The sequence below is a fragment of the Phoca vitulina genome, unplaced genomic scaffold (genome assembly GCF_004348235.1).
Source record: "Phoca vitulina isolate PV1807 unplaced genomic scaffold, GSC_HSeal_1.0 scaffold37, whole genome shotgun sequence".
Lineage (NCBI taxonomy): Eukaryota > Metazoa > Chordata > Mammalia > Carnivora > Phocidae > Phoca > Phoca vitulina.
In genome coordinates, this window is record NW_022589740.1 from 8,609,506 (window position 1) to 8,633,724 (window position 24,219).

At 43.2% G+C, this 24,219-nt stretch overlaps 1 protein-coding gene across 2 annotated transcripts in view; it reads right to left on the minus strand.

The window, feature by feature from the left end:
• DOCK8 (dedicator of cytokinesis 8) overlaps positions 1-24,219 on the minus strand; it is a 220,126-nt gene that overhangs the window by 22,898 nt on the left and 173,009 nt on the right. For both annotated transcript variants that reach the window (XM_032427435.1, XM_032427436.1), the window contains 12 exons: positions 20,539-20,684; positions 18,465-18,647; positions 17,964-18,096; positions 16,906-16,993; positions 13,145-13,241; positions 11,636-11,770; positions 10,237-10,389; positions 8,985-9,143; positions 8,097-8,197; positions 7,133-7,325; positions 1,815-1,958; positions 459-590 (listed from right to left, as the gene is read on the minus strand). In XM_032427435.1, the coding sequence (XP_032283326.1) occupies positions 459-590; positions 1,815-1,958; positions 7,133-7,325; positions 8,097-8,197; positions 8,985-9,143; positions 10,237-10,389; positions 11,636-11,770; positions 13,145-13,241; positions 16,906-16,993; positions 17,964-18,096; positions 18,465-18,647; positions 20,539-20,684 (1,664 nt within the window). The remainder of the gene's footprint in view (positions 1-458; positions 591-1,814; positions 1,959-7,132; positions 7,326-8,096; positions 8,198-8,984; positions 9,144-10,236; positions 10,390-11,635; positions 11,771-13,144; positions 13,242-16,905; positions 16,994-17,963; positions 18,097-18,464; positions 18,648-20,538; positions 20,685-24,219) is intronic.

Below are 24,219 nucleotides of genomic sequence, written 5' to 3' on the forward strand. Positions count from 1 at the left end.
ATAAGAAAACCTCTCTTTAGTTAGGTCATTCGTGAGGATCTATAGGCTCGTAAAGGGCAGGATTCTTTTGTTATTGTGTTACACAGCATTTTATTCCTATAGCTAACATAAACCGAAATCAAGCCTTTAAAAAAATGTAACGTTTATGGAAGAAACTTTGGAAATAATTAAAAAAAAAAAATGCCACGGAAGATTTCTAGGATTTCTTTGAAGTGAACTTTAAAAATCCTCACATTTCCTGGTTGTAAAGTCATTCAAGGTGCTTTCTTCCAGTCGGAACTGTCTGACCTCTGGTCCTCTGCCTTATTCCCAGCCCCTCTCCATTGGGTAGGCAAGAGCTACAGCAATGAAGTGCTCAAGGCAAATCGCTCGCTAGAGAGGAAGCAGGGCTAAGGATCTCTGGGACAGGGCCACATGCTGCCAGGTAAAAGGACTTGCTGGCCAGACTCCCCAGATACCTTGCTGATGATGCTGTCAAAAGCCTTCTGTAGCTTGTCGTGGGTGGAGGTCAGCTTCCGGAAGTCTCTGTGTGCTTCCAGGATGGGAATGACCAGCTTGTAGACTTCATTAACTGTCTCGTACAATCCTCCCTTAGAAAAAGAAGAAAATCAACAAGAATTTAATCCAGTGGAAAGTTAAGAAGAGCATCCAGAGTTCATTATGTGCTGGAGAATGGATCAGTTATGGGCACCACAATATTTTACAGAGCAGGAGTGATGTCTCAGCTTCTCTGGGATGGCCAGAGCACACAAACGGAACTAGACACACGCTAAATGGTCCTATATGATGATGTTAAGTGGGCAAAAGGGTTTCTAAGGAATAAAAACAGCAGATTGGCAGCAGGGACTAGTAACTATTCAGGAAGGCAGCTTCAGCATCATTAAATGTCATCTGGGGTCACGCTTAGCCAGATGTTCAATGCTTGCCTAAAAGGAATTGGTAAGATTCTAACTAGTTCATTTTCTTGAATTTTAGGAAAAATGGAAGTATACTGTACTTTCTCTGAATCCTGAAATGGAAAGCAGAAAAAAGAAAAGATAGTTAAAACAAAAAATACATAGAGGTCGTAGGGTAGGAAACTTGGAAATGAAAGGTAAAAAAGAAAGAAAACCATAAGGATGAACATAAAATTGGATCAGCTAAATATAGTGAAGTATTAGATATTTACTTGGCTTAAAACTGGTGGGAGGAGTGCGATTATTAACATGAAAATGGGCAACAGACTTTCTCTACTGCCCTGAATCTCACTGACTTAATCTACCTATTCTATCTTATCTGAAGTGTGTAGACCCAGATAAGGCAAATGAGGGGAGTCTCAGTGGTTTGCCCTCCCATAGTTCTCTCAGCTGGGCCTGGTTTGCGCCAATCCTGAGGACTACCCAGTCGTCAGAAAGGCAGCTGGTCCATCTCTTCCCTCCCTCCCTTCCCAGTGGCTCCACCCCAATACTTTTCTCCATGAGAGGGAAAATGAGGGAGTGAGAACATGCCTCATCATTTGTGGTATAACCCTGGGCAAGCCATTTCACCTCTCTGTGGCCTAATTTACCCCCTAGTAAATGGAAATAATACGGTATAACTGCTGCCCAGCCAAAAAGCCTGCCATGAAGACCAGAATACTGCAGTGATGAAAGGCTTTCTCAGCTCCCTCCAGACCTGACACAATTTGCATACATCAAAGTCATCTGGGGCCACCCTCTGCCCCCCCACCCCACACAGCCCAGCAGGAGGTGTGCCTGGCTCGGGGTAAGACTGGCATTCACAGTGCTGGGGGTTCGGCCCACCGCGGAGGCCCCAGGACCCCTGCGAGCACTGACCGTGCTGAAGAGTTCAGCTGCGTGCTCTAGGAGGCCCACCAGGCCACTCTCGGTGAAGTATCGGCCCGAGCACACACCGTCCTCATCGGGTGACAAGGTGTCATCAGAGACTGCAGACTCCTCCAGCACGTTGGAAGAAATGTTCTGAAAGAGATCCCAGGATAAGCCCGGAGAACAGGGGAACCGGACTAACAAAAGGTACCAGAGGAACCCAAGATGGGGCACTGAGCCAGCCCACGTTTGAAGATCCTCAGAGAGCCTGTGATTAGAAAATGTCTCTAATTCCACCCACAAGACGCCCTGGTTGCCATTTATTTTGAAAGGATACACTGAGCAACTGGTCTTCAAAACTTACAATTTTCTTTTCTTTTTGACCTTGAGGACATACATAAAGGGACACTTACCTCAATGTAAGAACAACTGAATTACTGTCATGAAATAACCCTATGGGACATCCAGCAGGGGTCATGGTTTTTCAAAGGCAAAGACCAACTAACAGCTAAGCAGATTCCCTGTTTCAGCCGCCCAGCGACCCTCGGAGGTGTGCTGCTACCGACCTGATCTTCAGGTGAGCAGCCATGTTATACGATAATAGCCAATGAAAATGTCTTTTTGGCAGCCATGTTGATGGCAATGCAACCATTACTGTTGTTGTCTCCCATTTTGTTCTCTTTTTCAAGCTTTTCCTTTACACAAACCATAGAGTTTAAAGTCTCCAGCAGAGGGGCGCCTGGGTGTCTCAGTCATTAAGCGTCTGCCTTTGGCTCAGGTCACAATCCCCGGGTCCTGGGATCAAGCCCCGCATCGGGCTCCCTGCTCAGCGGGAAGCCTGCTTCTCCCTCTCCCACTCCCCCTGCTTGTGTTCCCTCTCTCACTGTGTCTCTCTCTGTCAAATAAATAAATTAAATCTTAAAATAATAATAAAGTCTCCAGCAGAGAGTGCAATAACCAGGGCCCAGGCTAGGGTGAACCAAGTGAGAAACCGAGGGCACAACCTTTAGAGAGGCATTCAATCTCAGGGTCCATCCAATCTCAGTAAGTGATGACTCTGAATTTGCTTGACCCTAGGAGTGAGCGCTTCCTTACATTCTGCCCCTTAGGTGCCTCTGGCCTCACCCCAGCTCTGGCCCTTGCAGTGACTCTCATACTTTTAATGTGTTAAGAATCTTTTTTTTTTTCAGCCTGTCTCAGAGTTGTGGAAGAAATGCATAAGGAGCATAAAAGCAATGGGACATCTTCCCAGCTTAGAGACTGCAAATAGGTAGCACGCATGCCACTCTTTCCCATTCCTACACTCGTAACAGGCATAACTAATCAATTATAGCACCGTTTCCCCTGAAGTTTGGATACACAGTCGATCCTTGAACAACACAGGTTGGAATTGCACAGGTCCACTTGTACGCATTTTCAAAAATATACTGGACTCTGAAACTAAGAGTACACTATATGCTAATTAACTGAATTTAAATAAAATCAAATTAAAAAATATATTGGAAAAATTTTTTGAGATTTGCAACAATTTGAAAAACTCAGAAATCGTGTAGTTTAGAAATACCAAAGATATTAAGGAAAAGTTAGGTATTATTGTAAGAATACAATATATTATACACCTAGCATACGAAACACAGGTGAATCAACTGTTTATGTTACCACTGAAGTGTCTGCTCAACAGTAGGCTATTAGTAAAGTTTTGGGGGAAGTTAAAGTTATCTGTGGGTTTTTGACTGGGTGGGGGGTTGTATCTCCATGTTGTTTAAGGGTCAACTGTATTCTCAAAATTCTTCTTAGTGTAGCACTCCAGTCAACCACTACCAACTGACTAGAGTTGGCTTGGGAAGTAAAAACATCTGCTTCCTGGCTTGGCTAGCAAGATCAAGCACATCAACCTTGGCAATCAAGGAAAAGAGCTGTCACAGTCCTCTTATCTTCACATCCAAGGCTGTAATGTATTTTGAGGAATATATGAGATGCTCAGACTCTCTTGTGGCCAGTCTTTTTTCCAAACCTGGCCTTTCTATTGTGATGTTTCCAAACTGGAAATAAGAGAAAGTCCAAGGGATTCAGCTGAAAGAATCTAATAACTCAAGAAATGAGTACTATGAGAATTGTATGTAATTTTCTACAGGTAGAGGAACAGCTCTGAAGTAATGAAGCTTTATTAGCTGCAACCAGAGAAAAAGGATTCTGGCCGACTTTCCTGGCTTCAGAATCAGGGAGGTAAAAGTCACAGCAGTATCTGAGAATGTATCCGTATCTACATTTGTGCAAGAAACACTGCAGTCTGGGGCACAGAATTTCAACGATCTCAGTGCCTTGGAATTCAGTGGCCTCAAAGTTATTTTCCTTGCACAGATTTATTTATCTCCAGTTTATAATTCTTTTCCAAAAATTCAATTTTATTGGCGCAGAACAAGGTTGAAAGCTAAAGCACACAGCATTTGAGAAATCAACTCTGAACATGTGCTGTTAATGCTGTCCAGAAGTCCCTCATCCTTTTGCAGAGTAAGACCTCCTGGGAAACCATCCACAAGTCCAGGTGTGGACCCCCACTCTGGCCCAGCCAATCAGAGCATTCCATTTCTCTGGCCACTCTGATTGGCTCAGGGCCGAGCACATGACCCTGTCACACCCAGTAAGATGCAGTGAGACTTTCTCTGCAACTGCTAGAAATGAGCCATCGCTCTGGTCTCCTGGTCTTGAACCTGGGAAGGCATAAACCTAAATACTTCTCGGTGAGCATGGGAAGCCCGTGCAGGATGAAGTCGACCTAAGGGAAAGCAGAGACAGGAAGTGGTGACAACACCGAGGTCCGATGGCACGGTTTGGGCCTCTCCTTCCAGTTCGGCAGGTGCCGAAATTCCATTTCTACCCTAGGTCAGTCTAGGTTTGGTATTGTCACTTGCAAGTATACATCTCCAAAAAAGATTTGTTATGTCTCCTTTGAGGGAAAAGAACTGGCTCAAAAGCAACAACATAATTTGGCTTCTCTTCCGTAGCCAAGAACACCTACCTCACCATGTTTTGTGTATCATGAAGACCTGATACTCCACAATTCCTTCTGCCTCCCCCTTCACCTTCCTGGTCCTTCTGAGCTTCCCACGACCCCCAGGTTAGGTCAGATTATAAACACGGCATCTTGTACCTCTTTCTTACAGCATTTATCATAATTGTAATTGAATAAGGAATAGAATAGTTAGATGATGTCGCTCTCCCTGGCTAGAAGGTAAAGTTCACGAGGACACAGTAAGTGCTCAATGAATATCATCTAGAAGAATAAATGAATGGATCTATAGATACATGAAAAATAGAGCTCAATGCTCCCCTATGGGGACAATGTGGAGTCTTCCTGTTGGTTCTAGAATAACTATTCTATCTCGCCTTGGCATGGCTTATTATAAGCAAATCAAATGAATTCTAGGCGAAATTAGAATTCTCAAGCTTACCAAACATGAGAGTCGATAATGAAATGCCATTAATACTTAAGTGATAAATATCAAATAGAATATAGCAGCTGTGAAAAAGGCATAAAAGAATGACAAGAAATAGTTCAGTTAATGAAGCATGGAAAGAGGATAATATGATTCAACATTAAGTAAAAAACCCAAAGATTTTCTGGGAATTGAAAGAGTAGCACTTAAAATATTTTATCCCTTTATTCTAGATTTAAAGAGATATAACCAAATGTAATATGTGAACCACGATTGTTCCTGAAGAAATCTGACTCCAGAGTTGGTATCACATGGAACTAGAGAATTATTGGCAGAATAAAGCCCTGTGATTATGTGGGAAAATATCCTTTTAGTAAGAGACACATGCTGAAATATTTAAGGTGAGGTGTCACAATGTCTGCAGTTTATTGTGAACAAGTTTATCCACCCGATATATATTTATAATTAAATATATATGCATGTATGTGAAGTAAAACAAAATTGAAAAAATGTCTAAAAAAAAAAAAATTTTATCCTTGATAATATCAAACAGCCAAAATAAATGTGATGAAAGCAGCAGATACATCTAAAATGACTTTTGTAACTTCCTTCACTATTATGCAAATGAAAATCAGATGTGATATTTTTATGCTTTTTGGATAAGAATTTCATTTTTGGCCTTTATAACACACATTTCTGAATTGAGAAGAGAAGCGATTTGCTGAGGATGAAATGTTAGAATAAATATTATTGTTACTGAAAGCCGTAAAAAAGGAGGGCTTAATAATAAGCAGACAGGTGCACAGGTGAACAGAGTTCTAGGGAATCAGAAGCCCCCCCCCCCCCCCCCCCCCCAGCAATGGTTCCAGTGACTTCTTCCCAAAGCCTGGGGAAGCTACTCTGAATTGTCCTCTCCCTCTGGTTCACATAGCCATCACAAAATTGTGCTGAAGAACAAGACTGAAAAAAAAAAAAGCCTTTTATAAAATCAGTCATATAGATTGAAACAAGGATAATACAAGCACTTACAAATGACTGTGAATCTGGCTTGAAAAGGGCTCTATTACTGGACTGTTTGTGGATTCAAGAAGAGTCATGGCTGCAGATTATGTCTCTCTTACAAAAAGACTCATAAAACTTTTATTTTCTCTAAAGACTGTATTAAACTATTCAGCAAAAGCTATCCAAGTGGCCAATGAGCATCCTAGCCTGAGCCAATTTTCAGACCTGCTAGACCCTTTGCTAACTGTGGGCAATATTTAGCTTATCCTAAGAAAGTACTGCTTCAGCTCCCTTTTGCCTTTCCCAGGTCCACGCGGTTCTTCCTTGCTTTGGGACTGAGGTGTGGGACGCTACAGAGTTGGGGCATGTGATCAAAGGAATGGATCATGTGGGAAATCATTTCTCTAGTGTCTGGAAAATACTTTCTCAGTTTTCAGTGTCCTGTGCCAACTCCGAGTCTTTGAGAAAGAGTTTAAATAACCTTAGAAAAACTGCTCTCTCAGTTTTGTTATCTGTAAAGTAGGAGTCAGAGTACGTTGCCTATCTGCCTGCTTCACTGGTGGATGGGGAAGGTCAAATGAAATCATGGATCTGAGTGTTTGGGAATGCCTAGAGTGGCTATCAACTCTACATTTATTGTAAATAATTTAAAAAAACAAGATAGTAAAGCAATTAGAAGAGGCAAATATAATACACTAAAGAAGATTTCTTTCAACCTTGGCACTATTGACATTTGAGGCCAGATAACTCTTTGCGGTGGGAGCCGATCCCTGGTTGTAACAACCAGAAATGTCTCCAGAGATCGTCAGATGCCTTCTGGGCTGGGAGGCAAGCCCGCCCCCCGTTGAGAACCACTGCTCCCCAGGAAAAGCTGCATTAGCTCCCCACCTGAAAGCTGACACTGCCCACGGGCAGGTAGCTGTGGTCCTCCAGCATGCTCAGGTACTCGGCCACTAAGGCTGCCGCGTGCACCAGGCACATGGCGGCCTCCGTGTAGCATTTCTTCTTGGTGTGTTTCTCGGCCATGTTCTGGAGCCAGGTCAGCCGCAGATCAGGAGAGGTCTGGTAACTCTTGGCAATTCTGAAGGCAGAATGAGAAAGTTTCAAGGACAGCTGGTTAATGACACTGTTCTACTGTGCGTGGCCACTTCCCCCCACCTGCAAGAATACCCCCGCCCGCCCTTAGAGGTTTTCCCCACCTGTTCAGAAAATGAGAGGAAAAAGCAAATATTTATCAGTCCGGTTGTTTTTATATCACAGGTAGCATGTGCTGGACCTCAAGAAATAGCATTTACTTAAAGTTTTATGGGGAAGAAAAAGGCCCAATCAAATGAGGTCTATTGTAATGGATCTCTAGCAATTTTCTCCCTTTTCTTTCCTTTCTCTCAGAATAATAACAAGACAAAAGTACGACCCGTCTATGACATCACATCAGAACCAATTTATTTCTCTAAGTAGTTTCTCCCAAACAAGGACCATAAGACAAAGTTTCAAACTATTAAGTAAAATATGATTTCTAAATAAAACGGTACATGTAAATCTGAATATAACTGGAAAAAATATAGGAAATAATTCATATGATAATAGATAGTTCTTTTCTCTCATTCTCTGGTAAGTAGAAGATACTGTTGTGAAAGATACCTCAGTTTAAATTAGGGGGATATTTCTAAAAAGGTGTACATGAATCAACTCACTCTGAATGATTAATTTCTACCCATTTCTATATATGCTTTTGGATGTCATCCACAACAGTGTACCCACATGGCCTATAATAATGACACTAACAAGACCTCCACAGTGACAAACCCTAGACCCTCAACTGACACCCTTTGATTTTATCAGAAAAGCTTACCTGTACATGAGATCCATAAGCATCTCGGGATCTTCCTGAAATTCCCTCATTTTCACCGTGTCATATAAGATGCTGTTCAGATTGCAGAGAAGTTCCTCCACCTGCAAAAAAGTGTACACCTCTAAACAATCCTGGCTTTGTCATCCATGGTAACCAGCTAGGGCTGCACTGGAAGGGCACGGGACAGCCATGGGTGGGCTGCTCTCTGGGAACAGAACTTGCAGGTGGAGGGGAGCCTGGATGGACCCTCCGTGGCCTTCATCTTTGCAGGTCCATGTGCTTCGGAGGCTCAGATGTGAGTTGGCCCTTGGGCTCCATGAATTAGCCCCGAATCCTTATACTATCTTCCCTCTTTTTGTTTAACTTGAGCTTAGTTTCACTTATTTGCAACCTGGAAGAGGCCTCAACGGTACTCTGGAACAACCGGGCTTTTTATACCAAATAGGAGGCAGCTTAGGACTTCAGCTTATGTTATATATATTATATATATATAGTGTGCTATATATTATGCACGTGTGTGTGTGTGCTATATATTATATATAATATACAGTGTGCTAGATATTAAATACGTGTATACATATTTATATATTTATATTTATTTATAAAATATATTTTATATTAATATTTATTAATATTTACCTATTTTGTATATTTTATTTTTAATATAAATGTTTTATATTACTTATATTTATATTAACATTAATATTTATGTATTTTATGTATGTTATTAATACTTATATATTTTATGTATAACATAGAACTGTTATATAATTATATGTTATATGTGTTACATGGATACACAGTATACACACACACATATATACACACAAGTTTATACCTGGCTGATCCCGAACCTGTGCATGAGGTAAGGCATGCTCCTCAGCTTACCTGGGTGGGGAAAGGAGTGGCCTGCATGGCTGTGTCCTCTTCTGCGTAGGCCAAGATCGTCCTCAAGGATCTTCTCAGGTACTCCTCGTTAAAGTCTGGTGCTTTGCCCACCAAAGATGCCAGAGACATGATTACTTGCATCTTCACTCTTGCAAAGTTCTGCGTCAGGAAGAGGGAAAGATGGACCAAGTAAGAGACACTCAGCGAGCAGCTAATGGAAGGCAGCGGAGCCAGACACCAGGAGCTCCCCAATGTTTTCTTTTACCCCGTCTCAACCGTTTCCTTTCCTCTCAATGAAATGTGAGCTCTACTTTGCACAAGATTCATATCATTGTTTAAATGGTTTAAATGGATATTGCTCTGACATAAATCTGTCAGCTCCCTTTAAATTTTCATTGAGGACTGGATGCCCTCCATGCTGTAAGGCTGGGAGCGTCCTACAAAGTTGGGTCTCAAAGACGGATCCTTTTGAACCAAGATTCCTCTTCTTGGGACTTGACTTTAACTGGACAAAGGAACAGTATCCCCATGGCCACGCCTTCTGAGATTCTGGACCCTGGACAGGCAGTGACTTTCTGTTTCTCCTTCCCTTCTCGCCCTATGGAAAAATATCGTTATCCTGGGGGCCCCCGAGAAAATGTCCTGAATATTTTCAATAGTTATGCCTAACATATGGTGAGGACCCTGTCTTTCTCCCATGGGCCAATTTATCTTTTAAGATCTCTTGGGCATGCTCGTTAACATAACCACAAATGTAAATAATCTAGATAAACGAAAATCTAGATAAATCTAAATAAACTAAAATCTAGATAAACTAAAGCAAAGGTTAACTCTTCTGAAATAAAGCATAAATCCAAAGGCTGCAAAGCTTTGATTAAAATTCAGATAATACTGATCATTCAAATTCTCCTCCGCAGGTCAGTCTGGTACCATTCAATCAGAATTTGGCAACAAGACAAATGCTTCTGAATTCTTAACCTGCCTGCTGTATTTTTCCCCACAGAGGACAACTTTTAATCTACTTATATTCATTCACTTGTCCTTGAAACACACAGATGGAAACCATGGCATTCATCAGTCTCCATCTTCACTTCTGGTTGCAAACTCAAGAGCTGCCATCTATCTACAGCATCCATTGTCTCCTTCACACGGGACGGAAGGAAATGGCGATCCCGCAAACTTCTCCTCACCCAGTGCTTTGCACTGACTTTCTCTACCAACTCTGGGTCACCCCGCCGGTGTGAGCTCTTACACTGGTGGCTCCGCAACTGAACCTCATGAGCAGGTAGAGGGTGGCACAGGCTTGGCTCCGGGTGCTGTCCACACTGCTGCTGCAATGGTGTAAGACTCGCTGACACAGGTCCGCACACTGTTCCACCTCCTCCTCAAACAGCAAATCCCCGAACTAGGAGAGACACAGAGCCCGTGAGGCATCCCTGGGCACTTCCGTATTTTTTTTCTGGACTGGATGCCTGTTGAAATGGGCAATGTCTGCTGGGACAAGCAGACAGCCCAGAAGAGTTCATGCACTGCTCCATAAAGATAATGAGCTCCTTGAGTCAGAAGATGAATGGAAGCAACGGAGTCGACCTAAGAGCTAATTATGAACTGCACAACTAAGATCAGGGCTGCGTAATTCACCGCATCGTTAGCCAGGCTGCATTCACCGGCAAAGCCACCTCTCTGCAGGAATGATCCTGCGTTTACTGAGCCCCCTGGAAATTACTGGTGACTAAGAAAGAGAAAATAGGGGTGCCTGGGTGCTCAGTCGTTAAGCGTCTGCCTTCGGCTCAGGTCATGATCCCAGGGTGCTGGGATCGAGCCCCACATAAGGCTCCCTGCTCAGTGGGAAGCCTGCTTCTCCCTCTCCCACTCCCCCTGCTTGTGTTCCCTCTCTCGCTCTCTCTGTCAAAAAATAAATAAAATCTTAAAAAAAAAAAAAAAGAAAGAAAGAAAAGAAAGAGAAAATAATCCTGAGTGGGGAGAGCAGGAGAATTCTACTTTGTAAATGTAAGTGATCCCGGGGCTCCTGGCTGGCTCAGTTGGAAAAGCATGCAACTCTTGATCTCTGGGTTGTGAGTTTGAGCCCCATGTTGAGTGTAGAGATTACTTAAATAAATAAATAAACTTAAAAAATGTAAAAGATCCCGTTAAGAAGGTACCGACTGAGAGCTTTCCAATCCAGGGGGAGAAAGTAAACTGCATTAGACGACTTGATGTAAGGAAAATCTATATTCTTCAGGCTATGAGAAATTTACTTCTAAATCTTCTCTCATTTCATGACAAGGCATTTTGCAAGACTTACTGATGGGCATCATGTTCAGGACATTAAGCTTACCCAGATGCGGTATCGGAAAGGGTGAAAGGTAAAGGTGCTCAGCTGGTTTTGCCCTCATGTCTCCAGTGAGTGGCCATGTCAAATGTCTATATTCCATCCACATTTCAAGTGTGAGAGCCACTGTTGTTCTTAATGGTGAGTTCTCAAAAAATCAGGGCATCTGCTTTATTCTTAGGGAGACTTAAGACCTTTACCTTGATGTCACTAAATACCGCGCTGTGTGGGTTTGGGGGCACCTGATGGGAGAAGTGTGAAGCCAGATGAGATTCCCACCTCTTAATTAGGAGTAAGAAAACAAGCATCCCATGTTTACCTTGGCAATGAGAGCCCGGAGTGTCGCAAAGCAGTGAGTCAGGTAGGTGGTGCTCTGATCGCAGCTCAGAGAATTCACCAGGACCCTTAGAACACCTCCCAGCAGGCTGTCTTTACAGTCCAGAGCCGAGCTTGCCTGAGGGGAACGGAAGAACAGCGTCACTGAATCCCTGTGCCAGGGAGCAGAGGGGTGAAGGACACAAGTCGGCGCTCTTGACAATTAGCACAGCGATGCTGACATTCCATCTCTCTCAGTCTAAGATCTTCAGGATTTGGCCACCCCACACACGTCATCCATTACCACAACAGCTGAAGACCTATTTCCAAATGACTTTATTCCAAAACTCCCAAATGATTTGGGATTTATGCCCAATTCCGGGCTGCTAAACTAAGTTATAAGGCACCCCATCCTCCCACCCCAGACAACAGCTCTTGGAATGCTCCTTCTTTATATAGAAGGCGCAGCTTTCCTTGTGGGCTTCCAAAACACAGTTGTCAGCCTCCCAGTATAAAAGGGGCTGCCTGATGGCAGCAGGGTTTCTAAACAGAACAGCAAGACTAATACCACCAAAGAGAATGACAGTAAGTGCCATTTCTTTGGGGAAAAAAAAAACATTTTGAGAACTGGTAAGTCCATAGCAGTCAAAGCAGTGAGGGATAGAGATATAATCAATAGGATGCCAAGTGTTTAAGATATCAAAGACGCCACACACTTTTTGTCTTTATGTTTCTATAACAATTACTTTGATTTTAGACCGCCTAAAAGTAGGATAACTAAGGTTTTCCCGGGTTTCAACAATATTTCTCTTCCTAGCTCCAAAAAGCAACACTGGATCTACCCGAATAAATGATTTCTCGCTGGAAACATGGAGGGACTCATTTCTCAGGTTAGCCAAAACCCCATTATGACCTAGACTTCTTGGGAATTTTTGGAAACACTCACTTAGGAGATAAAATCAGTATGGTAAATTGTCTTACTGCAATGTTCACGGCGGCACTACGCTTTTCTGCAGCAGGGATGGCAAATTCATGGTACAAGTAACTTTCCTTCACCAGTCAGTGTCCAAAGTAGACCTCATTATTCAGACCTAGCACCTTTTCCACCTAGTCCAGTCATCACCTTCGCTCCCATACTAGATGTCAACTTTAATTCAACTGGAGTTGGCCCATCAAAAAAAAAAACAAAAACCAAAACAAAAACCCTAGCTACCATCCCTCTTCTAGATCATCAGCCACAAGCCACCGTCTATGCCCTACACTTGGTACACACTTGACAGATTTAACCACGAGGGTCACCTCGTCAAGCACCTAAGTGAGCAGTGAGTCAAAGAAGCCAGGAGAATGTTGAGTATCTCTGGAATTTGTAAGGTGAACACTATTGTAAATGGTAAAAAAAAAAAAAAGGGGGGGGGGGCGCATTTTGGGATCACATTTCTTTCACAATTATCTATAAAGAATTCCTTATTAAATTCCAGTAAACATGTCGAACAGACCAGGTGTGTGTCCTCACCTGGATAATGTTCTCCTGCATATCCAGGATGATTAAGTTTGCTTCCGTAGCCAGATTGCCACTGATCAGGGCTTCTTGATCTAACTCTGCCTTTGTTCTAAGAAAAAAAAAGAGGTCAAATTAAAGAGCATATCAACCCTGGCCATATTTCAGTGATGGCAAATCTATGCACCAAAGCATAAAGAAATGTTCTGAATAGTCCATCCTGAAATGAAAACAGAGGAGCTGGCCACAGGTAACCAAAGAGTGCAGGACCCTTTCTGAGATTAGTGCCTAATAATGATGACAGTTATAGAAATAACAAAAATGGGGAGAAAAGCAATTACTGGTCGCTACTAGCAGTTAGGCTAGCCAATCTGATTGCTGTGTGAAGCCTCGGGCCGTTCCTGGATTTCCTGCATGAGAACCATCTCTAGATCCGAATCAAGGCAAGTCTGTGCCACAGGCAGGGGGAGTGGGGATGGATGGGATCTGAACTTGGCAGACAACACTGCTGCTGGATTAGGAAAGCTGCTACTTCCGAACTGGGGCAGGGAAGAGTCAGTCTCTTGACTTCCCAAAGACCACCTTGGGGGGTTGCTCGGTCAAGTGGGGACCTTTTGTTTTTTTCCCCAGTGGGCAGCAAGGTGGCATTCCTGCAGGACAGCAGGTCATCTAACATCCCACTGGGTGTTTACTGGTTACTACCCACTAGGGAATGGTAGGGAACGGGAAATCGCCTGGCGTTGCTTCTCTGTGAGGTTTCCATTTTGAGGAACCAGAATATTTCAGGCACTAGTTCATTGATTCTCATAAAATCTAAGTGAAGCTGGAAAGGGATATTTTGTATCATCTAAATTTAGTGGCCAGAAAACGGAAGTGTGAAGAATTCATTTCCCCAAGACACCCCCGAGGCCAAAATGTCACTCTAGGGGTTGGGGCATCATGATGTGAGCCCAGAAATCTTGGACCAGGATCACCACCTAGCTGTTCTTGAGTCCCCTTCACCCAACAATGGGATCTCTGCCTCTGCTTATATGCCTCTGAGGGCTCAGAATAAATACTTCCTTGTGTTTTAAATGTTTCCAAACTGGGGCGCCTGGGTGGCTCAGTCGATAAAGAGTCTGCCTTCGGCTCAGGTCATGATCCCAGGGTCCTGGGATCAAGTCCCGCATCGGGCTCCCTGCTCTGCGGGAAACCTGCTTCTCCCTCTCCCTCTGCCTGCCGCTCCCCCTGCTTGTGCTCTCTCTTTCTCTCTGACAAATAAATAAAATCTTTAAAATTTTCAAGCTTAGGATAGGCTCTCTGGTCCCAAGGGGCTCTACGTTGTTTTTCATTCTGCAAGCGATAGTATTTGTGTAAGGAAAGTGAAATATAAAAGCTATTTTAAAAAAATATATTGGTAGATTTTGATTTGGAGCAATGCTATGCAACAGACACATAATGATGAACACAAATATCATTCTCCATTTTGTAGTAGCCACACTAAAGAAAGCAAAAAGAAACAGGTGAAAGTAACCGAAAATATTTTTTTTGACCCATTATAGAAAAAAAATTGTCAATGTGTAATCACTATAAAAATTACTTATGAGACTGAGACCTTTTCCATTCCTTCACTGGTGCTAAATCGTCAAAATCTGGCCTATGTTTCATTTGTATAAGTAATGTGGCTACCCTATGGGACAATGCAGACCTAGATCTGGTTTTCATTTTTGTTGTCAAAGTTTTTCAATTGTGGTAAAATACACATAACATAAAGTTTTCCATCTTAACCATTGTTAAATGTACAGTTCAGGGGTATTAAGTACACTTGTATTTTCATCCAACTATCACTGCCTCTAATCCAGTTTTTAGAAAGCTTACCAGCCTGTCCTTTAAAACGTTGGTTCTAAAATTGGACTGGACAACAGCACTGCCTAGAGTTTTACCAAATCCTGATTTCTGGGTCCTACTGCGGGAGGTTCTGAATTCATTGTTCTGGGGTACATCTGGGCACTGGGAGCTTTAAAAGCTTTCCTGGTGATTCTAGCGTATAGCCCAGTTGAAAATTACTGCTCTAAAAGAAACAGATCCAAAATAATTAAAAAATGATCTGAAAGAAAAAGGTGAAAGACACCGCTATTATAATGACAAAAAGTTTTCCAAATAGCTAAATCTCACTATGGTTTCTCTTGAAAAACAAAACAAAACAAAACAAAACAAAACAAAATAACCCACGCTGCCCCTGACAGCGTGGGAGTACCGGGAGGCCCTGCATGGAAAGGCTCAGTGTGGTGTTATTTCTGCAAGCAAAAGGGGCAGGTTTCCCAAAACCTCAATTTATGCAGCCCGGGCCAAACATATCTTGTTAGGCTCTTCCCCTAATCTCAGAGAGGAAATGGCCCAACCCCCTAAGCGGTTCTGTAGCACGTAACTCCACGTGCCTTTCTTTCTGTTTTTTGGGGAAGACAGGGTGCGCATGGCCTGAGCTAGAATTTATGGGTTCTCAAAACCAAACATCTCAAAAATTAGTTCAGGGAATTTAAAGCAAGAATAAAATACCCACAGCAAATGGATATTACTAATAAGAGCAACAACTGGGCTTTCTCAGTAACATCTGTAATAAAAATGTGTTTATCTCCTTCATGTTTTAAAATAAATTTGACTCTCAAAAGTCCCGTAAGTGGACTAGAATGATTCATTCTTGTGATGATAACAAAGACAGTAACCGTATTTACTGACGAAACAACAATGTTATTCAAGTCTGCCCTACCCCCACACCTCCGTGATGGGGGCTTCATACCCCGAGGAGATGGGCGACCTATACCTTGTCGAGTGTGTGGGGCAGGGTCCTTAACCATGTCATGTTTTGCTCAGTGGACCCTGAGATTCATTAGGCTATCTGCTGCAAAGAGGAATGGCAGACATGAGCTCTCTGTTCAACATATCTAGTTGTATGTCCTTATGTATTCAAATTCTTACACATATATATCTCATACGTTACAATCCAAGCAGCAGGATTTTTCTTCTTTCATTTTTTATATTTTTTGCTGATAATAGCATGTATTATCTTATGTATATGTGTATATATGTGCATATGTGTGTGTATATAGAGAGAATAATACACATACCCATTGTAGGAGATACAGCAAAGTATAAAGAAAAGAACATCGATTACCTCAACACCCAAAGAGAACCACCCAAGGAAAATCGCTGTTAATATTTTGGTAAATTTCCTGCCAGTCTTAAAATGCATTTACCCTATGTAGTTAGAGATTTAAGATTCTACTCTAAAATCAAGTGTCTATCCTGCTTTGGTTCACTTAACATTATATCATAAGCATGTCCCACATCATGAAATTTTAATAGCAACCTAACATTTCCTTACACCTATTCTTGAGCATTTACAATGTTTCCATTTTAAAAATATTGAGCGATACTGACATAAATATCTCTGACTACACCTTTTGTACATGCTTCCGGAATGGAAATATGAATTTGAACTATGTGGTCTTGGGTGCCCTGTCCTGTCCCCTCCAGCAGCTTTTGTCAAGCTATCTGAGATTGCTAAATATTAGTTTTCTTTAAATGCTTATCAGTGTGGTCAAGTTTTCAGAGCTGAAAATCATAACTTCTTATACCTTTGGTTATCCTGGGTCCCTGGATGAAGTGAATTTACCCAGATAATGATGTTTCACTTTCTTACCCTTGGAAGGATGTAGTTGTTTCGGTAATACAAGTAGCCTGGGAAAAAGGGTTTTAGACTTTAGGTAAAAGTAGCACAAAGTTGCTGAGTGACTCACTTATCTTGCTTCTCATTAGCCTGCCGCCAATGTGTCTGCTCCTTCCTCCATCTCAAATTTTCACTGAGGCCTGGAAATCGGTCATTCCCTAGGAGTTAAGAAATGCACGAGAGGAATGTGATTAGCACGAAACCCTCCAAGATAACCACAAGTTCCGTAACAAGCTCGGCGGAGAGGACTCAGCACTGCGCCTCCGGCTAATTAGAGCCCATGCGGGACGCCAGGAGGAGACATGGCTTTGCCCAGGACCTGGCCACCTGCGCTTTGATTGACAGCCTACAGCTTTAGAACCCTTGCCTTTCTGGAGTGTGGGTGAGTACGTGTGTCCTGAACAGAGGGTTCCAGTGAAACTGGGGTTCTCAGTGAATTACTGAAGAGGAGCATGTGGGTGTTAAATGGGGGTGCCCTCCCGCCACCACTGCAAGAGCTGAGCTCCCCCCAAGCTTCCAGCCACTGTGTCCCACTGCATGGAACGAGCTGTCACTCTGTAACTTTGAGCATGGTGACTAAGATGGAGCATGCCTGAGAACCTCACTCTACTCCACAGCAGTGAGTTCAGCCTTTTTGAGATCATTCCTGGCAGGCCTGGAACACTCGGACACACCTGGTTGGGGTGGGGAATCGTTTGTGTTTTAGTAATGTCCTGAATGATCTGGGGAGATGATTTTGGAATCAGAATTATCCAGCGTCTTGACCGTGCTCCACAAAGACGAGTAGTCAAATGCCCCGGGGAGAGGCTTTGACCTTGAGGGTGACCACATTCCACCTATCCTGTGACTCATGTCCTTGGCTGTGACCTGTACTGCTGACAAGTCTTAAACAGAAGACACATTTGGGGACATTTCCAGGGTTCCTGTGACCTCAGGACAGCAGTCTTCCCTCGCAAGTACACAGCTAACATTCCATACATCATGCACAGAATCCGGGAACCTGCTTGTCTTTATTATCCTAACATCTTAAGAAAGCAGTGGTAGGTCTACTCGCGTTGTGAGGACGCTTCTCCTCACCAGGGTGTAAAACTCACTGACAGGAAGCAGGGAAGGGCAAGGCCAACACACCTGGAGCCCGACAGCGCCGCATCATCTCCCCCCGGGCCCCTTCCCCGCGGAGCAAAGCCTCTTCCAGCCTGGCCTTGACATCCCTTGACTTCTGCAGGACTTGGGTACTGACTTTGTCAGAACTCTGTTTTCCCTGGACAGGAAAGAGGCAGAAGGCTGTTCAGTGTGGTGAGATGTCTGTGCGTGGGGAGAACCCCCAAAACACAACACTCTGCAGTGAAGAATAGCCAGTTGGGACATGTGCCCCCATGGAGATACTGTTCAGGGGCGTCCTATCCTGCAAATGACAATGGGATGGGGTTCTCTCTGCAGAAGGCAGAGATCCTTCCCCTGAGAAATGGCCCTATCTAGAATGCAAAGAGGTTATGGGTTTTAATACAGAAGTGAGACCAACAGATGGTGCCTCCCCCCCACCCCCAAGCCAAGGGGAACCATAGTAACAACATTGACCTGAACTTGGGAGCTAAGAGCTGGTGCAAGGCTGAGCCACCTCACACTCACCTTGTACTCGAAACACGAGACACAGATAAAAAGGAGATCTAAGATCCTGTTTAGCTGCATGGATGGCAGGTCGGCGATCCACTTCCTGATGAGGCTCTGGTCAGCGTTTTTCATGATCCAGAGGAAGCAGATCATGAGGTTGCGGGTCGTGTCGGCATTCAGCATGTTGTATTGCTTGTAGGGCTGCAGGGAGGCAGAGGGCGAGATGGACGCAGGGGAAGAAGTAGAGCCATGGGCACCCCAAAACTTAGGGGATGCTAAGCTCTTAGAACATAGGCATTGCACTTCGTCCCTGGCTGGGGAACTGTTTCCAGGAGCCCGACCTTTCCAAGGCTACGAAACTGCGTTCCCTGAGCTGAGGTGCTCAGCAAAGGGGCTCACGTGGGGCAGTGTATGAGCCAGGCTTTCAGCCACATCCTGTGGCACCCTCCGGCTCCGGAACAGTGTGGTCTGATGGTCTGTCCTGCCTTGACCAGCCACCCCCCAGTCTCAATGATACAAAGGGAGCTTCCAAGCTGCTAAGACTCCAAGTATTTCTCTTTCCAGTGAGACACCAGAGGGCTGAAATTAGAGCAGAGAACAAGACTAGCCAGGCTCCAGAAACATCCTAACTATTCAAGAATTAACTCCTGTGTCAGAGTCCAAAGTATAATATAAGGGTCATTCATGAATCAAATGAATCAAATCCCTAATTTAGTGGAGTCCCCTGTGCTGGGACTTCAATTACAATTTATGTTTTCCCGGGGGTTGCAGGGTGGGGGCTCAGGCTATTTGCTTTAAGGCCTGGGTCCCAAGTGTTCGATTTTGAGTGCTGAGCACACTTTCTTTTACTCATCCAATCAAGACAAAGAACACTATGTGGCTGCACCCTTGGTTCACACGGTGTAGCTAATACCCAATGGAATGTGAAACCGCCTATTTGTGAGTATGTGCGGAAATGTTGATTGGGAATGACGGGGCTTATGAAATTCATTTAGTCTTCCTGAGTATGGTGACAAGAAGATATGAAAACCTTAGTGATAACTTCCTAGGGAAGATCCTCTAACGGTGAACTCTGGGCATCTGAGCATATGCCCTTTGAGCCAATTAACAATGTAAAAGGCATCTACACTGCCTTAGGCAGCTAACTTTGGTAAGGTGCACATTATTAAGGTGAAGGAGGTCATAAAACACAGTATGTCTCCAACTGCAGGATGATGAGCGATGTCAACTCTCAAGGGTCTTTTTTCCTTCTTACATCCCTGCCCTCCAGCCCTCCCGGGGCTGTCCTAGGGGTGGGGGCTTGCTAAGTGCTAGAGGGAAGAGAGGAAAGCCATCCAGCAGAGAAGCTACTTAGGTCTAGATGCTGCCTTTCCCAGGAGAGAACCAAGTGGCGTTCTCTGCAGATGTATACCTTACGCTGAAACGCAAAGTTAAATGAGGCTGGACGATGCGGCGCTGTCACTGTCTGCCAAAGGAAGAGTCGAGCTCCTCAAGGAATGGAGTTCCCACCTCAAGGAAATCAGACACTGTGTTCCTGGAGGACTCTTTAAGCCCAGAGTCTGTGCAAAAGGACAGAGCTATCCTACTCTGTTTGGGTTCCCTGGGGACCCAGAAAAGCTGAAGTCTTTTGCCTAAGAAGTACTCGCCCCAAGCAACTGGCCCCTTCAACCATTTCAACCATTTTTTTGGAGGCAAACATAGTGTGAATGATAAACATAGAATAAACACCACACAAGCCTCCCACCCAAGGGAGCCTTGGTTTGATCTTCTTTGAGCTGATCTCAGCTATCCCAAGTTCACCTCTTTCTGGTGCTCTGAACCTTGAACTCAGGCACCGTTGAGACTGCCTGCATTTGGCCCGTGGACCTACCGCTGCAGCCAGGACCACCTGTGACTCTGCGGCCTCATGCGTGCCGTTCCCCTTCTCAGCTGCTAGCTCCACGCAGATGCCTTTCAGAACTGAGCAAAGAGGCGGGAATCTCACAGCCCGCTCTGCTCTGGGTTCCGGTAGGTAAATATAAGAACAAGCCCATGAGAAGATGGGACAAGACACAGAACAAAAAATAAACCAGAGAAAGGTGCACCAACATACCAAGGAAGAAAGCATTGTTCCACTTGTCTTCAAATTAAAATTGTTTCCGGCTATGGCCAGCGCCACGTTCTGGTTAATTGCACTGGTCCCTTCTTGGTCTTCATCCGAGCCATTGGCACGATTTTTTCCACTACGGGCATCTGCAGCTGTAATGAAAACATCATTGGCCTTACCATATGATCCAACAACGGTGCTTCTTGGTATTTAGGCAAGGAGTTGAAAATTTATGCCCACACAAAAATCTGCACGTTTCTAATGGCCAAAACGTGGAAGCAAGCACGATGTCCTTCAGCAGATGAATGGATAAGACAATGGGATATTATTCAGCAGTAAAAAGAAATGCGCTATCAAGCCATGAAAAGGCACGGAGGAATCTTCAACGCATGCTACATGAAAGAAGTCAATCTGAAAAGGCTACATATTATATGATTCCAACTCTATGACATCTGGGAAAGGCAAAACTACAGAGATGATAAAAAGTTCAGTGGCTGCCAGGGGTCGGGGGAGAGAGGGATGACCAGGCAGAGCACAGAGGAATTTTAGGGTAGAGAAACAACTCTGGTTGATACCATAATCATGGATACACAGCATTATATATTTGTCCAAACCCACAGAATTTACAACCCCAAGAGTGAACCCTAATGTAAACCACGGACTTTGGTAATTATGATGTATTGCTGTAGGTTTATCAGTGGTAACCAATGTACCCCTCCAGTGGGGGATGCTGACAACAGGAGAAGCTGTACATGGGGGCAGGGGGTATATGGGAAGTCTCTATACTTTCTGTTCAATTTTTGCTCTTTAAAAGTTAAAAAAAAAAAATCTTTGCTGATGTGAAGCCCAAAACAGTATTTCCCTATGTCTCCTACCCACGGAGGAACTGATACTTTTTAGTCACTAAAGTCAGCACAGTAATTTAAAACCTGATGTCTACTGGGGTGTCTGGGTGGTTCAGTCGGTTAAGCATCTGACTCTTGATTTCAGCTCAGATCATGATCTCAGGGTTGTGAGACTGAGCCCCGTATCAGGCTCCTTGCTCAGTGGGGAGTGTGCTTGAGATTCTCTCTCTCTCTCTCTCCCTCTCCCTCTGCCCCTACCCCTGACACACACTCTCTCTCTAAGTAAATAAATCTTAAAAAAAAAACAAAACAACCCTGATGTTTAGCATTACTGCTAAACTGCTACCATCTCTAGGAAAAAGCAGGCGGGCTAATAAAAGACAAAATGTTCAGCAAAAGATTCAGCTAGAAATTAATTTTTCAAATTGTAAAAATAAAAATTTTCAAAGCATTCATAACACTTTCCTGTAATATAATATTTTTAAAATTTCTTCTAAGTTTTTATTTAAATTCCAGTTAGTATAATATTAGTTTCAGGTGTATAATATATTTTTTACTCTATTCATATATTTTAAATAATGACCAAATAGAAAGGAACCCGTAATTACAGAACTATTCAGTTCTTTATAAATTAACAAGCTAACAAGTCACAAATTCGGCAATAATGTATTAAATTTCAAATATCTGAAATGAATGTTAATTTATTATCTCTACATAATATAGACATACCTATGTTTATATGTAGATCTAGATTGTGTGGGGACAAAAAAAGGACCCACCACTTAAAAGGTTGGTTTTTCACTACCAATCACACACAAAATTTTTGCTTAAGCAGTTCTTAGAAAAGTGTTATTAAATCACTTGCAACTCATTGATTCATTAAAAACTCGTATTTTGTTATGCTTGTCAACATTGTAAGTATTTGTATCTTCAATTTTTCAGGAAAATTAGATTGCAAACAGTATTTCCTTCTGCTAAAATTCTGAAAACAGAACTCAAATATTTTTAGAACACAGTTTTTTAAAATAAGAGTTCACTATTTGTGTTTAAAGGCAGCCGAGTTTTTAAACAAATGGTAAAATGAGTAGCACGTGGCAATTATGTAAGATCTGGTAACATTATCAGATTTGAGGATGCATTCTTACTTCCCCTAAATATGCACAGGGTCATGGTTATAAAAGACAGAGAGAAGGATATAAACATTTGCCACATAAAATGCTTTTACAGAGGGTCTCTCAGTTCATCCTTATCACAATGCTAAGGTGTAGACATTGTTATCACTTTGTTACAGTTGAGGAAAGGGGAAGGAAGGCATTGAAAGGTTGAGGAATTTTTCAAAGGTCACATGTAGCAATAAAGCAATCTTCTTTTTTTTTTTCTTAACATATATTGCATTATTTGTTTCAGAGGTACAGATCTGTGATTCAACAGTCTTGCACAATTCACAGCAGTGGGTGATGGACACTGGGGAGGGTATGTGCTACGGTGACCGCTGTGAATTGAGAAACCATTGAGATTTAAAAGCCCTGGAGGCCAAGCGCTGAAAAGCTCTGATCCAAAGTGACTGATTGGGAAAATTCTCATCAACAAGGAAGCTTAGGAGAATCTGTGCTAAAGCAGTTCCCTGCTTTGGGAACAAATGAGTCATAGGTCTTTAAATGGAACTTTCTAGAAACTTTCGGCAAAATTCTGGCAATGCTCTACAGGTCATCTGCTGTGCTCTGGATTATATCGTTAAATCTTGAAGACAGCTGTATTCTCAATCTGGACTCCAGTCAGGCACCACCAGAGGATGCTCACCCCCTGGGCCAAGCTTGCTTCTATACATCCCTTGCCCATTTTCTGTTCATCTACATTCCTTAATCCACATTGTAATATGTAAATAAACTCAGGAGGTCCACAAACTCCTATAAGACAATTGTCCTCTTGCTGAAAAATGAGAGATACGGACTTCCAACCCCAGAATCAGCCTCTTAGGGCCAAAGGCAAAATTCTGTTGCCATGGCAGAATTTCCTAATATTGAAGACACCATGATTACCATGATTTTTTTGAGAGAGATAGAGACAGAGGGAGAGAGTTAGAGTTGGGAGGGGCAGAAGGAGGAGAGAGAGAATCCCAAGCAGGCTCCACACTCAGCACAGAGCCTGATGCAGGGCTCACTCTCATGATGCTGAGATCATGACCTGAGCCAAAATCAAGAGTTGGATGCTTAACCAATTGAGCCACCCAGGCACCCCGACACCATGATACGGAACAATTGTTTAGGGTCATCTGAGTCTGCTTCTTTCCTAAGCCATTCATACGAGAAAAGAGAAGAAACACCTTTATTTCAATGCCTTAGGGTGCTGATCTCCTACGGGAGTAATTCTGTTAGTATTTCATCCTTTGTGATGTATGGTCTATCAAGTTCATCATATACCAGCAGATGAGTGAATGAATGAACAAGTAATTTCTAAATGAAAAACCATAAGAGACTCTTAGGAAACAAACTGAGGGTTGCTGGAGGGGAAGTGGGTGGAGGGATGGGTCAACTGGATGATGGACATTAAGGATGGCACGCGATGGAAGGAGCACTGGGTGTTATAAAAGACTGATGAATCACAGACCTGTAGCTCTGAAACCAATAATATATTATACGTTAATTAATTGAATTAAAATAAAAAATATTTTAGGGCGCCTGGGTGGCTCAGTCGGTTAAGCGACTGCCTTCGGCTCAGGTCATGATCCTGGAGTCCCGGGATCGAGTCCCACATCGGGCTCCCTGCTCGGCGGGGAGTCTGCTTCTCCCTCTGACCCTCCTCCCTCTCGTGCTCTCTGTCTCTCATTCTCTCTCTCGCAAAT